The sequence below is a fragment of the Haplochromis burtoni genome, unplaced genomic scaffold, assembly GCF_018398535.1.
Source record: "Haplochromis burtoni strain Fernald_Lab_line unplaced genomic scaffold, NCSU_Asbu1 Contig_5, whole genome shotgun sequence".
Classification (NCBI taxonomy): domain Eukaryota; kingdom Metazoa; phylum Chordata; class Actinopteri; order Cichliformes; family Cichlidae; genus Haplochromis; species Haplochromis burtoni.
Window position 1 is genome coordinate 2,570,862 of NW_024582366.1, and position 18,747 is coordinate 2,589,608.

At 40.1% G+C, this 18,747-nt stretch overlaps 1 protein-coding gene across 2 annotated transcripts in view; it reads left to right on the forward strand.

Annotated features, from left to right (window-relative positions):
- The window catches only part of negr1 (neuronal growth regulator 1), a 160,828-nt gene extending 153,390 nt beyond the window's left edge, over positions 1–7,438 (forward strand). For both annotated transcript variants that reach the window (XM_005923370.3, XM_005923371.3), the window contains one exon: positions 4,336–7,438. In XM_005923370.3, the coding sequence (XP_005923432.1) occupies positions 4,336–4,436 (101 nt within the window). In that variant the 3' untranslated portion in view covers positions 4,437–7,438. The remainder of the gene's footprint in view (positions 1–4,335) is intronic.
- The last annotated feature ends 11,309 nt before the right edge of the window (positions 7,439–18,747 follow it).

Sequence of the window (18,747 nt, forward strand, 5' to 3'; positions counted from 1 at the left end):
ACTGTGTCATTATCCTGTACTTTGGATAGGAGGTGAGGGAGAAAGAGAGAGAGGACGGATACAAAGACAGAGAAAGAGGTGGAAAGGGGAGACAAAGAAAGAAAGGCGAGAAGGAGAAAGAAGAGGGAGGGTCTGCGGCTCACGCCGGCCAACCACAGACATAAACCGTATATCATCGCACATCAGACACATTAAAACTACTTACAGCAAAGGTGGAAAAACACTGATTGTCTTGTTACAGTAGAAGGTCCTTCTAGTGAACCTCAGGTCTTTGCAATTATGGGGATGTTACTTCGACACGTACCACCGACCTAAACGTTTTCTGCAGACTTCAACGACACCGGCCTCCCCCGGCTCATCTCTATAAATAGATTATGCATATCTATTAACCAATCACATCTAGGCAAGCTTTGACTGCGCTAAGTAAAGAGCACGTATGAAAAGAAAAGGAGAGAAGGTATTTGCTGAAGTCATCAACTATCTTATTTTATCTGCATTCGTAAAGACAAAAGAAGACGATGGAATCCCGGTCTGGATATGCACCGCTTCCCCAGAGAAAGATCACAAGCTATTTAGTAATGGCTCGAGGAGAACAGCAAAAGGCTCCAGGCCAGCTCCCCACATCCCGGCCCGATCAGGCATCTGTGGGTTGAATCTGATCTGCGAAGGCCCAAACCTGCACAGGACCCAAAGGATCTGGTGCCAATATCCCACTGCCGCCAGACACCACAGGACAACCCCCTGGGTCTCATGTCCATTCGCTGACAGGTCCAAGCTGTTTTGGCAGCCCGGGGTGTACCTTTACCATATTCACCGGGCGGTTTGAATGTTGCGGCGGATCGGTGTAATTGTGCACCTCTGTTCACTGTTTTTTTCCCCCTTTTTGTTCCCCTTTCCATCTGTCAGACAAGCTTATAGTTTTCACTCTAATAGGTAAACAACTTCAGCGCTGACAAATAATACCTGAAAATATCAGGTGATAACGGGGTGGCTTTTTCCCTTTCTCTCCATCACAACTCCTGTGAAAATTGTCAATAACAAGCTATTATGTCGGCAAGAAAAAAAAAGGATCAATCTCTGCATCATTGTATTTATTTTAACACACTAGCGTTCATGTAACACTCTAATGGCAACCATTGCAGGTTCTTATTGAATAAATGCATGGCCCTCACTACCCGGGGCTGAGATTCTTGCAGATCATGCATCTCTGACCTTTGAAACGCCACGAAAACGGCTCGATATGTTGGCGACGGAATCTGTGTTTCTGCGTGGTATGTCTGCGCGTTCGGTTTTGTCGTCATTCACTTTGGGCTGTGTGTTTGTGAGGTCCACATCAGAGGAGTTACATTGTGAACTAATTACATGGCTGTGTAAAGAGGCACCCTGCTGATATGGGCTGTGCACCACATGATTTCCCCTGGTGCAGCAGAGCCTGTTTGTGCTGCTTTGCCCACTTCTTTGTGCAAGCATGCATGTGACCTGTACATGCAGGTTTATATATATATATGTGTGTGTGTGTGTGTGTGCAGATGGAGTGTTTGTTTTGTAACCTGTGAGCTGTGCTTTATTGAGCTACAACCTAAGAGTGTGCCTGTGATGAGGAGGCAGAGTAGCCCTTTTCCAAATGAAAGGCTGCCCTCTTCCTCTTTGCCCGCCTGACGCAGCTCTCCGGAGAGACCTGTTCATATTACTGTGGCTGTCTGCTGGTCAGAGAAACACAAACAAGCCAAAACAAAGCCTCCTTCAATAGCAATGTTACAAAAGACCTTGTTCAGCCCTCAACTGTTCTCCACTGATGACTTTTTTGGGCCACTAATTTGAAAGAGGGAAAAGGGGGAATAAGTGTTTTGACACTCAACTAAAAATAGATGAGATGGAAGAAAGGTTTTTTTTCTCTTTTTTCTGGACTCTGGTGCTGCTACTCCTGATTGAACTGTATGTCCGGTTAAAGTTGGATTTACTAAATGTTTTAGCTGTAGTGGTAGACAGAGTGCAGTATGTGCTGGTGCTGGTTCAAGTATTAAATGCTGTTAAAACCATAAGGTCCCAGTGGAGTTTCGTGCCAGTTTATTGGAGGAAATATTACATTTGGAAAGAGAAAACTGTAATCTGGCCGCACCTTTAGTGCATACACATTTAGAGCTGGCACACCTGAAATATCTGTCTGCTTTAATAAAAAAGCCAAATTTTATATATACATACACAAGATGCAGTCTGCAGTTGAATGCAGTCAAATCTGTTGCATTCTACATACACATAAATTCTCAACTACTTACATTCAGAGTCCAGCCACAGGTCTGAAGCACAAATTCAGACATTTCTCCACAAGTGTTGACATTGTTGCTGCAGGGGATTCAACTGCAAAGTGAGATAGGCAATGGGTACGCTCAAGTCATGTGACCTGTTGAAAAGAGACGGGTTGCGACCCACACAATCACCTTACAATGGAAAGGTGATTGCAACACCCTCACCTAGAATGTGAGGGTGTTGGCCGTTTAACATCTGGGAGACCAGCAGGTCAACATAACTACTTGCAATCAGTTGCCAAATGCGGAAAAATTGTTTTCTAGTTAATGTGACTGTATTAAAACATCACTAATGTCATTATTCCACCTGCACTTTTCCTGTGATGACAGGTCAGAATGTCTGCAGGGAGTCGGGGAGCTGTAGATGATGTCACAAAACCCTCTGGGTCTGTCCAGCCACCCGAGTGTTCAATAACACTAAGAGGAAAATAAAACAGCTGTCGATCAGGTCGTACACGCCCTCGTTCATTTCGGAGAAGTGATCTGATCAGACAGCATAACACACCAACACCTGTCTCGGTTGACTATTACTGCTTTAAGCCGCAATTATGGGCGACGCATTCGTCACCGCTCGCTGCATAACCATTTATGCCCGCTGCAGTCTGCTTCTAAATGACAGGTGTTGCAGCACAGAAAAAAAACTAGATTACAAAATAGAAGAATATAAAACAGAAAAAATGCGACAACAGCTCACTGTTGTCGAAGGTCTCATCTTCTATAAATGTTGCAGTGATCTCCCTCTGAGAACCTCCTCTGAGTTCAGCAGTAATGATGTCACTTCTGGATGTTACATTTAATACCTTATGAAGCCAGTGCGGTACAAAGAACGGGTAAAGTTCACACCAGTGGGTGAAAAAGTTACTGGCTCATAGTGTTGTACTATAACAGTAGTAAATGTGTCAGGACAGTTTTGGATGGTCACACGATCAGTGATCTATAAATGTGTCAGGAAAAACTTAACATTCAACTCAGTTACATAATATGGCGTTAACATTTTACTCACTCTTGTCATTGATTGATTGATTTTGATGATTATTTTTCTTCATTTGCTGTTTTTAAATTTGCTCTATAAAGAAGTCGACTTTGTTTTATGTTTTTTGATCTGAGTTAACTTTCAGCCATTTGGGGCTTGATTTCTGGTTGTGTTGCTGATCAGTTAAATTACCAACAAGATAAGACACATCATCAAACTGGCCTTCAGCCCCACAAAGTGTGCTGTGATATCTTGAGATGCCCATCAGGATAGTCTCAGAGGTGTGCAACATGTTCCTTACAGAACACTAATCTCTGACCATCAACAGGCCCCCTCCCAGGGGCTCCCTCCCAGGGGCTCCCTCCCCAGGTCTGGAGGAAACTGAGAGCTGGTCTAAGGAAAGTCTTGGATGTCACCAACCATTTTACTGAGACTAATATCTTTTTGACTCGGACGATACCACCTCTTTCATCTGTGGGCTGTTTTTCCCATTAATGTTTTTTATTAATTAATTTAGAATTTTTTCTTAAGACCCTCTCAACAAATTCCTTCCCCTTTAATTCCTTCATCTCATATAATTCATTATGTAACTATACTCAGATTTGTATCCACTCATTTATTTAATGTAGTATGTATGCATGTCTATTGGTATATGTTTGTATGAATGCATTGGTGTGCAAATGCGTATGTAAAACTACTTATGTATGCATATGTTAGTGTTTCTAATGTCTTTATCTTTTACAGCTTGTCCTGTTTTCCTTTATCTATTGTAAAAAAGGAAAATTACTAAAAGTCTTGTGAGTTCATGTGTGGTAATAATCTCTTTACTACATTTAGTTGTTCATGAGATTATAATGCAGCCTTTTTACTAGTATCAGAGCTTAACTCTGTCTCACAAGCCAACTGGAATCAGTGGCAGCGGTACAGTAATTGCCATTTTTGCTGTGTCATTTGGACACGCCACGCCAAGTTGACCGCGGGGTTTGCAAATGGTCAGTGCAGCGAGTGAAAGTGCAATCACAACTAATCAGAGCTTCTCTTGTTTCCTGCCCACAGCGCCCAACACTGCACCCTATGGGAGCACAGGAAGTGCGCACATCTCGCTGGCCTGCCGGTACCTGGTCATGGCTCTCTCCTCCTTCATCAGCGTGTACTAGCAGAGGCCAGCCCAGACACAATGACTGTCGAGAGCATTTATGAATCCTTTTTGACATTGCTGATGGCTGGAATCCAATCTGGTACAGTTTGTTGAGCTGTGGTGGGAAATAATCAGCGTTACTTTTTGTGTGGGGAAATGTTTTTTTTTCCTTTTTTTTAATCTTATTTTCTTATTTGGTGAAATTTCTGTCATGTAAATACTATGATGTTTTTTATTATTATTATTATTATTTCCTCTTTATTATTTTTTTTCCTTTTCTGATTGATTGACCAGCTTGTGAATCAGTACTCATCCCCAACCCCCACACCAATCAACAGCCCCACCCTCCCCCACCCCTCGAACCTTTCAAATGAGTTCCTTTCATGCATCTTGTCCCTGCGAGGCGATGGCGCAAAATTGACATCTTCACCCATTTTTGTACACGACTAAAAAAGAAGCAATTCCGCAAAGTCTCTCAGTACAAAGAATTACCATACCAATGTTGTATTGAATGTATTACCGGCTGTTGAACAAAGGAAAGACATTTAGATTCCTAACAATACAATTTTTGATCATGGAGTGCGCTCGAAAAAAAAAAAAACAGTTAAAAACCAACAAAAAACCAACAACAAAATAATAATTAAAAAAAAAGGCAGGGCGTTTTCAGGACCTGTATTATCACGATCACTCAATAGATGGATGAACAGTGTTCAAGGTGTGTTTGCCGTATCCTGAAATGGGTCCTTCAGTTACTATGCCTGCCTAACCGCTTCAATCAGGCAGCCATGAAAAGTAGCAAAATATACTGTATTGTATCTTTATATTTTAATATAGCGTAGGCTTTTGTTTTAAAGTGGGACCAGCTTTTCTCATTCGACCAAGAGCATTAACACAAACCATGACTTTGTACGCTATGAAAGGAGGAACATCGCCGCCCCCATGTTTACATTTTTCTTGAAAATAGAAATAAAAAAGTATATTCTCTGTTTTTTTCCTTCTGTTTTGTCTTGCTTTTTTTTCTTCAGCGAGTCAGTGTATGTGAAGAATATGACAAATTGTTGCAGTTAGGAAAAAGGCGAGGCCCAAGTTGAGCTGCTTCTTTCTTTTTAGTTTGCGCTCCACCTCCAGTAGGTATCAGGGCAGAGCACTTTGTCTCTGAATTCGCTGCGTACCTACTGATCATCTTTGGCTGAAAACCCACAGCTCCGTACTGTAGGATCGGTTTTTTCGCCCCCAACTTTGGGTATGAAACTTGGATAATGGAGTCTGGGAAAGCACCGTTCTGCTGCACTGCATTTTATTACTCTCCTTTCCAGTGCAGAGAATTACATGCAGAAATATGCCCCACTTTCTTTTTTTCCCCTTCAAATAAAGAGTCAAAGCCATATTTGGCTAAGTGCATAATCTACAAAAAACCTACAATAATTGCACCTTTTGCAACTTTAACTTTTTTTCATGTTATTCATGATGAAGAGAAGATGCTCATTACCAAACAAACATGGCCTAAGGTGCTACCAGCCCTCTCCAAGATGATCAAGGTTAACAAAGAGATGATCAGTGTGCATCGGAGGTCATTTAAATTCAGCCTAACAGCAGAAACTGTAACTTTTCAAGGCTTAAAATCAGTGTTTGCTTTTAGACAAGGCTGTCAGCGTGGCATATTCATCCTCACGTATCCTTAATTCATGGTTGAAACAGAGAAACTGTACTGTGATGCCTTAATAGTACCATAGACATTAAATTACCCTCTTTTTGAAAGGACGCTTGGAGAAAATCTCAATATGACACAACTTATTTGTCATTTTGACGTATTATTGATGACTGAATGTTCATGAACAATTAGCTGACTTATCTGTTAAATTAGGCATTATATCCAGTCAAATCCAACCGATGGCTCCTGCAGGTATTTTCAAATAAGTCAGTTGTACAAATGCAGTATTTCCGGTCCAAATAACGCGTTCGGATTTGGACCGAACAGTAGAGGGACTAACAGCATTCAAGTTCAGAGTATTTTAAGACAGCAAACTTGCAACTGCAAATCTATAGAAAAATAGCCATCGCAGTTAAAAGACTTAAAGCACAAACATTATTATTTGAACGTTTTGTGGTGATTTGTTTTGAGGTCTGCTGAGCTTTTCTGTTGTTTCCTTTTCCGTTTCTTTCTTTTATTGTTTGTACTAAAGTTGTTATCAGCTTGTTTTACAAATTATAAAAATACTGCACCATATGATCTTGTTTAAATGTTAAGGTATAATGAAAATGGGTCAGACGTATATTTATTCTCTTCCTTTATGAAAACAGTGTAAAAAAATACATTTGAAACATGTAAAACTGAATATGTGACATTTATTTGAATGAGGCACAGTATGGCATAGTTTATAATGTTGTCTGGTTCATTTAGATGCCATAACTGTTGTTGATTTAAGTACATTAAAAGAACAATGTTTGCAATCAAATTACCTACTTTTTGAAAGAGAGAGGGTGTGAACCAATATAACAGTATTATAGAACAGAGTCAATGTGTGTATATTTGGAGAAAATATGATACCTTTTGATCTTTAGAGCCAGTGTGTAGTCATAGTTTCACACACTTGCGTGTTTGACGATGTGCAGAGAGTATGGTTGTGCTGCATGTCAAAGTTAACCTGTGTTTTTGAGGTGGGCATTTTACAGATATTCATACTTTTTATGACTGGAAGCAGTTTTTTCCAAACGTTTGGTTCATAAACCTGGTCTAAAAAGACATACCTCTTACAGATTGCCAGGCTATGTTTGTTTGTGATTTCTTTCGATCGACTTTGCTGATAAACTAAAAACAACTGCTGTTCAGAGTCATGATGATTATTGTGGCACATTGGTGACAGTCTGGAGTTATGTTGGTTGCTTGTTAAGCAGTTAAAACCATGCTAGTATTCCATATGAAATGTAATGGATGTTGATTATTTTCAATAATGGTATTAACAAGTCCCTTTTATCAAATCAATATTATTTGCAATAAAAGTCTTCATGTTACAAGATAAAGCAACATCTGACTTAATGAGCGCTCAAGAGGAGTTTTTCATTGTTACTTCATGATGTTTTGAGAGTAAAGGTAGCTGAGACAGCATCCTCACAGCGTACACCGTCCCGTCACTACAACCTCACTGCACGTCATTTCCCCCATGTAGCAGATTTTTTCTTAAAGCGTTCGGCAAAACTGCAAAATTAGCTTAAATGCTAAGTTGTAAAGAATTCGCCAAAAGCTCGTGTGGGTTGCACCAGTTTGTAAATTTGCTATGTTTGCATTTAAAGTCTTTCGTAGTAACAGACATAGACTTGTCAATAAAAACCGGCATAGCCTTTGTTTTCCAATAGCATAGAAGTCTGTGGCAAAATGACATTCATGGTTTCAATGCATCCTAAATATTGTTTTCTCTTTAATATCTTATTTTAGTTTTTTTATGTACGCATTTTCGGATTGGGATGGGTCTGGATCAGGTGGCGGGTCACCTATCACTCAGAAGGTCAGTGGTTGGATCCCTAACTCCTCCAGTCCATGTGCCAAAGTATCCTTGGGCAAGATACTGAACTTCAAGTTGCCCCCAATGCATCTGTCAGAGTGTGAGTGTGGTTGTGAATGTTAAAAAGCACAGGGGCACATAGAAAAGCACTGTATGAATGTGTATGTGTGGCTGGAGTAGGAAGCTCTTTCAGTGCAACCAAGTAGAAAGGTGTTATTTAAGTACCTGTTAATTTACCATATGTTCACATTGTATGTAGTTCTTCAACTTAAGAACTAGCTTTCATGATATTGTCCATTCTAGCTAAAAATTGGACTTCAAGCAGTTGGTGCGCCCAAATATGTGCTCTCAAATGAGTGAAGACTGATAAAACACAGTATAAGTGCACATAATCCAGCTCAATAGCAGTTTCTCATGTGATGCTATGATACAACCACTAGTCCCACGGAAATAATCATTGTTCTGGTTGGCAAGTAATTCTTGGGAGTTATTTGCTGTTGCTAGGTAAAATTGGTAGAAAGATTGTGCTGCACCAGATAAAAATCTCCTTAACTACCAACTACAGCTGACTAGCTGATCGGCAGTAAAACTTGAAAAAGTATAACATAAACTTAACAGAACAAGCTAAGCTTCACTGCTACAGCCAACAGTGACAGGTCTGTGTGACGTTGGCTTTAGCAGTCAGTTTCCCAGCAACTGCCATCAACCTCCAGCAACAACTCTCCAACCAACTGGGAAATACTAATTTCTTTTCCCCTCACAACCAGTGGTCCTCATTCGCTTGAGGCTACAATGTTACTATGATTATCACACACCCAAAATAGCAAGGAAGCTAATGCCAGGTGGTTAACAATCATGTGTCAGCTAAAGCTAATTTCTCTGTAGCTCGATAGCTAGCAAGTGACACTTGTCATGATTCGAATTTGAGGAAGAGACAAACGACTGCATGGTCCTCAGTAGATGTCAAAATAGTGGTTTTTTATTATACATATGTACATATGGGGAAGATGAGCATCACAAGCCTTTTAGAGCTGATCTCCCCCGAACAACCCTATCACAAGGCTTTTATTGCAATGATGACGTCAAGACACATGATAAGTATCAGTCAGTTCTCAGAACTCAGGAAGTTCCCCTTATATGGCCTCCAGATGTTTCCACTCAGTCCAGCACTCAGAGAAAACCAGGGTGTGTGGTGTGTATATATATAAAACAGTCAGTCTTCCTTAAAATGCTTTAAAAATCACACATATTTAAATCACTTAAATCTGTCTTGATAAGTCAAAACAGAGTTGATGTTTGTTCTGTCACTCTGTGAAACTGTAGCTAACATCAGCTAACGTTACATTAGCCATTGCTAATGTTTAGATTTGTATACACCTCACCCCTAGCTTCCATTATCTGTCTGTTAATACAAGTTAGTTTAATATTATTTTGTGTGTACATCTTATTATTTAGTGTATTTCTTCCCTTCTAAAATATTTTTTTTTAAGTTGCAGCTCAAATTAACAATCATTGTATCAATCATTGCAAATGTGCCGCATCATGCATATTTGATCCCCTCCCTTCCTGCCTCAATCACTGTACCAAGCCTCCTGAGCACAGATGGCCAGACTCCACAGCACGCAGGATTAACCACCTTTTGAGCTGCATTATCATCACTGACTGGCATGCATCGCTCAGTATACGTGATCTGGAGACATCAGCGGACATAAGTCACTGCTCATTCCATTCGATATGCACCTGTGCTACTTTATACCTTTTTGGAAATAGCACGGGGCTTTCTACAGGGTGGGCCATTTATATGGATACACCGTGATAAAATGGGAATGGTTGGTGATATTAAAGTCCTGTTTGTGGCACATTAGTATATGTGACCATGGTGGCCATTTAGAAGTCGGCCATCTTGGATACAACTTTTGTTTTTTCAATAGGAAGAGGGCCATGTGACACATCAAACTTATTGGTAATGTCACAAGAAAAACAATGGTGTGCTTGGTTTCAACGTAACTTCAGTGCTGCACATCTCGTATCTTCACACCATAGACAATTGCCTTCAGATGACCCCAAAGATAAAAGTCTAAGGGGGTCAGATCGGGAGACCTTGGGGGCCATTCAACTGGCCCACGACGACCAATCCACTTTCCAGGAAACTGTTCATCTAGGAATGCTCGGACCTGGCACCCATTTTGGCAAATCCAACACTGAACCAGTTTCACGAAACTTAGCAAGCAGTTTGCTAACTGTAGCATGGGAGATGGGTGGTCTCGTAGGGTGTCTTGCATTGAAATCTGCTGCAATGACCCGGTTACTGCGTTCACCAGATATCAACACAATTTCGATCCGCTCCTCACGTGTTAACCTCTTCAACATGTCAATGGCTGTGAACAAAGAGAAACTTGTAAATAACTCATGAAAGAATAAAGTTACGTTGAAACCAAGCACACCATTGTTTTTCTTGTGACATTACCAATAAGTTTGATGTGTCACATGGCCCTCTTCCTATTGAAAAAACAAAAGTTGTATCCAAGATGGCCGACTTCTAAATGGCCACCATGGTCACCACCCATCTTGAGGAGTTTGCCCCCTCACATATACTAATGTGCCACAAACAGGACTTTAATATCACCAACCATTCCCATGTTATTACGGTGTATCCATATAAATGGCCCACCCTGTAGAAAGCCCCGTGCTATTTCCAAAAAGGTATAAAGTAGCACAGGTGCATATCGAATGGAATGAGCAGTGACTTATGTCCGCTGATGTCTCCAGATCACGTATACTGAGCGATGCATGCCAGTCAGTGATGATAATGCAGCTCAAAAGGTGGTTAATCCTGCGTGCTGTGGAGTCTGGCCATCTGTGCTCAGGAGGCTTGGTACAGTGATTGAGGCAGGAAGGGAGGGGATCAAATATGCATGATGCGGCACATTTGCAATGATTGATACAATGATTGTTAATTTGAGCTGCAACTTAAAAAAAAAATTTTTAGAAGGGAAGAAATACACTAAATAATAAGATGTACACACAAAATAATATTAAACTAACTTGTATTAACAGACAGATAATGGAAGCTAGGGGTGAGGTGTATACAAATCTAAACATTAGCAATGGCTAATGTAACGTTAGCTGATGTTAGCTACAGTTTCACAGAGTGACAGAACAAACATCAACTCTGTTTTGACTTATCAAGACAGATTTAAGTGATTTAAATATGTGTGATTTTTAAAGCATTTTAAGGAAGACTGACGAATAGATATACACACCACACACACTGGTTTTCTCTGAGTGCTGGACTGAGTGGAAACATCTGGAGGCCATATAAGGGGAACTTCCTGAGTTCTGAGAACTGACTGATACTTATCATGTGTCTTGACGTCATCATTGCAATAAAAGCCTTGTGATAGGGTTGTTCGGGGGAGATCAGCTCTAAAAGGCTTGTGATGCTCATCTTCCCCATATGTACATATGTATAATAAAAAACCACTATTTTGACATCTACTGAGGACCATGCAGTCGTTTGTCTCTTCCTCAAATTCGAATCATGACAAGTGTCACTTGCTAGCTATCGAGCTACAGAGAAATTAGCTTTAGCTGACACATGATTGTTAACCACCTGGCATTAGCTTCCTTGCTATTTTGGGTGTGTGATAATCATAGTAACATTGTAGCCTCAAGCGAATGAGGACCACTGGTTGTGAGGGGAAAAGAAATTAGTATTTCCCAGTTGGTTGGAGAGTTGTTGCTGGAGGTTGATGGCAGTTGCTGGGAAACTGACTGCTAAAGCCAACGTCACACAGACCTGTCACTGTTGGCTGTAGCAGTGAAGCTTAGCTTGTTCTGTTAAGTTTATGTTATACTTTTTCAAGTTTTACTGCCGATCAGCTAGTCAGCTGTAGTTGGTAGTTAAGGAGATTTTTATCTGGTGCAGCACAATCTTTCTACCAATTTTACCTAGCAACAGCAAATAACTCCCAAGAATTACTTGCCAACCAGAACAATGATTATTTCCGTGGGACTGTATCATAGCATCACATGAGAAACTGCTATTGAGCTGGATTATGTGCACTTATACTGTGTTTTATCAGTCTTCACTCATTTGAGAGCACATATTTGGGCGCACCAACTGCTTGAAGTCCAATTTTTAGCTAGAATGGACAATATCATGAAAGCTAGTTCTTAAGTTGAAGAACTACATACAATGTGAACATATGGTAAATTAACAGGTACTTAAATAACACCTTTCTACTTGGTTGCACTGAAAGAGCTTCCTACTCCAGCCACACATACACATTCATACAGTGCTTTTCTATGTGCCCCTGTGCTTTTTAACATTCACAACCACACTCACACTCTGACAGATGCATTGGGGGCAACTTGAAGTTCAGTATCTTGCCCAAGGATACTTTGGCACATGGACTGGAGGAGTTAGGGATCCAACCACTGACCTTCTGAGTGATAGGTGACCCGCCACCTGATCCAGACCCATCCCAATCCGAAAATGCGTACATAAAAAAACTAAAATAAGATATTAAAGAGAAAACAATATTTAGGATGCATTGAAACCATGAATGGTATAAATCAGCGGTCCCCAACCTTTTTTGCGCCACGGACCGGTTTATGCCCGACAATATTTTCACGGACCGGCCTTTAAGGTGTCGCGGATAAATACAACAAAATAAAACTAGTACCGGTACCGAAAAAAACATAACACACGTGAAAAGACCCAGGAAAACCGAGTTAACGATAAAAACGATAACAAAATAATGCTGAAAACCGATAAAAACCCTGAAAACCATACATTTCACACCTGAGCCTCAACTCTCGCGGCCCGGTACCAAACGACTCACGGACCGGTACCGGTCCGAGGCCCGGGGGTTGGGGACCGCTGGTACCAGGCATAGCATTTGTGTTGGAAAAATGAAACCAGTGCAGAAGTGCCTTAAACCTGCATTCTATCTGAAGGCCACCAGATGGCGATGGTCCAATCTGGTCCAATAGACATCTACAGGAAAACGGCTTTCTGTTTTGACCTCTGTAAACACTTTTTTGCTGAGTTTGTGGGCTCAGTCACTCGTTGCGGAAAATAAAGAATAAAAAATTACATTTGCGATGTAAATCTTTTATCTCATACTATGTGTCAAAATGGAGGTGTGGTCTGAAACTGGCTAACAAGCTGTCAATCACAAGTTATTAGCTAATAAGTATAAGGTTTCACAGCCAGACCTGCCCTTCCTCATCACGTTTTCTTTTTTTGCAGCCAAGAGGGCGAAAACACTCGTTTTGGGACTTCACAGACTGATGGGTGACATCATGGTGGAAACTGTAAATAAAAGATGCACACCTACTGCTTGGTCATTTTAGCTGTGGCCATGTTGGTGTTTAGAAACCTGATTGGCGAAGAGTGGCTCTGACTGCAAACCCAATAACACTGCAAAACCGTAGTTACCGAACACAAATTGCTTAACCATCTAGTTTACTATAAATGGGACCGTACTTAATAAAGTAAAATTCACGATACATCAAAGAAGAACTAGTGACGGAGACCATAACCTGACGAGTTTACTGTGGTCATAAAACAAGTGAGAAGTTGGGTCATTTTGCCACAGACTTCTATGCTGTTGGAAAACAAAGGCTATGCCGGTTTTTATTGACAAGTCTATGTCTGTTACTACGAAAGACTTTAAATGCAAACATAGCAAATTTACAAACTGGTGCAACCCACACGAGCTTTTGGCGAATTCTTTACAACTTAGCATTTAAGCTAATTTTGCAGTTTTGCCGAACGCTTTAAGAAAAAATCTGCTACATGGGGGAAATGACGTGCAGTGAGGTTGTAGTGACGGGACGGCGTACGCTGTGAGGATGCTGTCTCAGCTACCTTTACTCTCAAAACATCATGAAGTAACAATGAAAAACTCCTCTTGAGCGCTCATTAAGTCAGATGTTGCTTTATCTTGTAACATGAAGACTTTTATTGCAAATAATATTGATTTGATAAAAGGGACTTGTTAATACCATTATTGAAAATAATCAACATCCATTACATTTCATATGGAATACTAGCATGGTTTTAACTGCTTAACAAGCAACCAACATAACTCCAGACTGTCACCAATGTGCCACAATAATCATCATGACTCTGAACAGCAGTTGTTTTTAGTTTATCAGCAAAGTCGATCGAAAGAAATCACAAACAAACATAGCCTGGCAATCTGTAAGAGGTATGTCTTTTTAGACCAGGTTTATGAACCAAACGTTTGGAAAAAACTGCTTCCAGTCATAAAAAGTATGAATATCTGTAAAATGCCCACCTCAAAAACACAGGTTAACTTTGACATGCAGCACAACCATACTCTCTGCACATCGTCAAACACGCAAGTGTGTGAAACTATGACTACACACTGGCTCTAAAGATCAAAAGGTATCATATTTTCTCCAAATATACACACATTGACTCTGTTCTATAATACTGTTATATTGGTTCACACCCTCTCTCTTTCAAAAAGTAGGTAATTTGATTGCAAACATTGTTCTTTTAATGTACTTAAATCAACAACAGTTATGGCATCTAAATGAACCAGACAACATTATAAACTATGCCATACTGTGCCTCATTCAAATAAATGTCACATATTCAGTTTTACATGTTTCAAATGTATTTTTTTACACTGTTTTCATAAAGGAAGAGAATAAATATACGTCTGACCCATTTTCATTATACCTTAACATTTAAACAAGATCATATGGTGCAGTATTTTTATAATTTGTAAAACAAGCTGATAACAACTTTAGTACAAACAATAAAAGAAAGAAACGGAAAAGGAAACAACAGAAAAGCTCAGCAGACCTCAAAACAAATCACCACAAAACGTTCAAATAATAATGTTTGTGCTTTAAGTCTTTTAACTGCGATGGCTATTTTTCTATAGATTTGCAGTTGCAAGTTTGCTGTCTTAAAATACTCTGAACTTGAATGCTGTTAGTCCCTCTACTGTTCGGTCCAAATCCGAACGCGTTATTTGGACCGGAAATACTGCATTTGTACAACTGACTTATTTGAAAATACCTGCAGGAGCCATCGGTTGGATTTGACTGGATATAATGCCTAATTTAACAGATAAGTCAGCTAATTGTTCATGAACATTCAGTCATCAATAATACGTCAAAATGACAAATAAGTTGTGTCATATTGAGATTTTCTCCAAGCGTCCTTTCAAAAAGAGGGTAATTTAATGTCTATGGTACTATTAAGGCATCACAGTACAGTTTCTCTGTTTCAACCATGAATTAAGGATACGTGAGGATGAATATGCCACGCTGACAGCCTTGTCTAAAAGCAAACACTGATTTTAAGCCTTGAAAAGTTACAGTTTCTGCTGTTAGGCTGAATTTAAATGACCTCCGATGCACACTGATCATCTCTTTGTTAACCTTGATCATCTTGGAGAGGGCTGGTAGCACCTTAGGCCATGTTTGTTTGGTAATGAGCATCTTCTCTTCATCATGAATAACATGAAAAAAAGTTAAAGTTGCAAAAGGTGCAATTATTGTAGGTTTTTTGTAGATTATGCACTTAGCCAAATATGGCTTTGACTCTTTATTTGAAGGGGAAAAAAAGAAAGTGGGGCATATTTCTGCATGTAATTCTCTGCACTGGAAAGGAGAGTAATAAAATGCAGTGCAGCAGAACGGTGCTTTCCCAGACTCCATTATCCAAGTTTCATACCCAAAGTTGGGGGCGAAAAAACCGATCCTACAGTACGGAGCTGTGGGTTTTCAGCCAAAGATGATCAGTAGGTACGCAGCGAATTCAGAGACAAAGTGCTCTGCCCTGATACCTACTGGAGGTGGAGCGCAAACTAAAAAGAAAGAAGCAGCTCAACTTGGGCCTCGCCTTTTTCCTAACTGCAACAATTTGTCATATTCTTCACATACACTGACTCGCTGAAGAAAAAAAAGCAAGACAAAACAGAAGGAAAAAAACAGAGAATATACTTTTTTATTTCTATTTTCAAGAAAAATGTAAACATGGGGGCGGCGATGTTCCTCCTTTCATAGCGTACAAAGTCATGGTTTGTGTTAATGCTCTTGGTCGAATGAGAAAAGCTGGTCCCACTTTAAAACAAAAGCCTACGCTATATTAAAATATAAAGATACAATACAGTATATTTTGCTACTTTTCATGGCTGCCTGATTGAAGCGGTTAGGCAGGCATAGTAACTGAAGGACCCATTTCAGGATACGGCAAACACACCTTGAACACTGTTCATCCATCTATTGAGTGATCGTGATAATACAGGTCCTGAAAACGCCCTGCCTTTTTTTTAAATTATTATTTTGTTGTTGGTTTTTTGTTGTTTTTTAACTGTTTGTTTTTTTTTCGAGCGCACTCCATGATCAAAAATTGTATTGTTAGGAATCTAAATGTCTTTCCTTTGTTCAACAGCCGGTAATACATTCAATACAACATTGGTATGGTAATTCTTTGTACTGAGAGACTTTGCGGAATTGCTTCTTTTTTAGTCGTGTACAAAAATGGTGAAAGTGTCAATTTTGCCCATCGCTCGCAGGGACAAGATGCATGAAAGGAACTCATTTGAAAGGTTCGAGGGGTGGGGGAGGGTGGGGCTGTTGATTGGTGTGGGGGTTGGGGATGAGTACTGATTCACAAGCTGGTCAATCAATCAGAAAAGGAAAAAAAATAATAAAGAGGAAATAATAATAATAATAATAAAAAACATCATAGTATTTACATGACAGAAATTTCACCAAATAAGAAAATAAGATTAAAAAAAAGGAAAGAAAAACATTTCCCCACACAAAAAGTAACGCTGATTATTTCCCACCACAGCTCAACAAACTGTACCAGATTGGATTCCAGCCATCAGCAATGTCAAAAAGGATTCATAAATGCTCTCGACAGTCATTGTGTCTGGGCTGGCCTCTGCTAGTACACGCTGATGAAGGAGGAGAGAGCCATGACCAGGTACCGGCAGGCCAGCGAGATGTGCGCACTTCCTGTGCTCCCATAGGGTGCAGTGTTGGGCGCTGTGGGCAGGAAACAAGAGAAGCTCTGATTAGTTGTGATTGCACTTTCACTCGCTGCACTGACCATTTGCAAACCCCGCGGTCAACTTGGCGTGGCGTGTCCAAATGACACAGCAAAAATGGCAATTACTGTACCGCTGCCACTGATTCCAGTTGGCTTGTGAGACAGAGTTAAGCTCTGATACTAGTAAAAAGGCTGCATTATAATCTCATGAACAACTAAATGTAGTAAAGAGATTATTACCACACATGAACTCACAAGACTTTTAGTAATTTTCCTTTTTTACAATAGATAAAGGAAAACAGGACAAGCTGTAAAAGATAAAGACATTAGAAACACTAACATATGCATACATAAGTAGTTTTACATACGCATTTGCACACCAATGCATTCATACAAACATATACCAATAGACATGCATACATACTACATTAAATAAATGAGTGGATACAAATCTGAGTATAGTTACATAATGAATTATATGAGATGAAGGAATTAAAGGGGAAGGAATTTGTTGGGAGGGTCTTAAGAAAAAATTCTAAATTAATTAATAAAAAACATTAATGGGAAAAACAGCCCACAGATGAAAGAGGTGGTATCGTCCGAGTCAAAAAGATATTAGTCTCAGTAAAATGGTTGGTGACATCCAAGACTTTCCTTAGACCAGCTCTCAGTTTCCTCCAGACCTGGGGAGGGAGCCCCTGGGAGGGAGCCCCTGGGAGGGAGCCCCTGGGAGGGAGCCCCTGGGAGGGGGCCTGTTGATGGTCAGAGATTAGTGTTCTGTAAGGAACATGTTGCACACCTCTGAGACTATCCTGATGGGCATCTCAAGATATCACAGCACACTTTGTGGGGCTGAAGGCCAGTTTGATGATGTGTCTTATCTTGTTGGTAATTTAACTGATCAGCAACACAACCAGAAATCAAGCCCCAAATGGCTGAAAGTTAACTCAGATCAAAAAACATAAAACAAAGTCGACTTCTTTATAGAGCAAATTTAAAAACAGCAAATGAAGAAAAATAATCATCAAAATCAATCAATCAATGACAAGAGTGAGTAAAATGTTAACGCCATATTATGTAACTGAGTTGAATGTTAAGTTTTTCCTGACACATTTATAGATCACTGATCGTGTGACCATCCAAAACTGTCCTGACACATTTACTACTGTTATAGTACAACACTATGAGCCAGTAACTTTTTCACCCACTGGTGTGAACTTTACCCGTTCTTTGTACCGCACTGGCTTCATAAGGTATTAAATGTAACATCCAGAAGTGACATCATTACTGCTGAACTCAGAGGAGGTTCTCAGAGGGAGATCACTGCAACATTTATAGAAGATGAGACCTTCGACAACAGTGAGCTGTTGTCGCATTTTTTCTGTTTTATATTCTTCTATTTTGTAATCTAGTTTTTTTTCTGTGCTGCAACACCTGTCATTTAGAAGCAGACTGCAGCGGGCATAAATGGTTATGCAGCGAGCGGTGACGAATGCGTCGCCCATAATTGCGGCTTAAAGCAGTAATAGTCAACCGAGACAGGTGTTGGTGTGTTATGCTGTCTGATCAGATCACTTCTCCGAAATGAACGAGGGCGTGTACGACCTGATCGACAGCTGTTTTATTTTCCTCTTAGTGTTATTGAACACTCGGGTGGCTGGACAGACCCAGAGGGTTTTGTGACATCATCTACAGCTCCCCGACTCCCTGCAGACATTCTGACCTGTCATCACAGGAAAAGTGCAGGTGGAATAATGACATTAGTGATGATCTCTCTC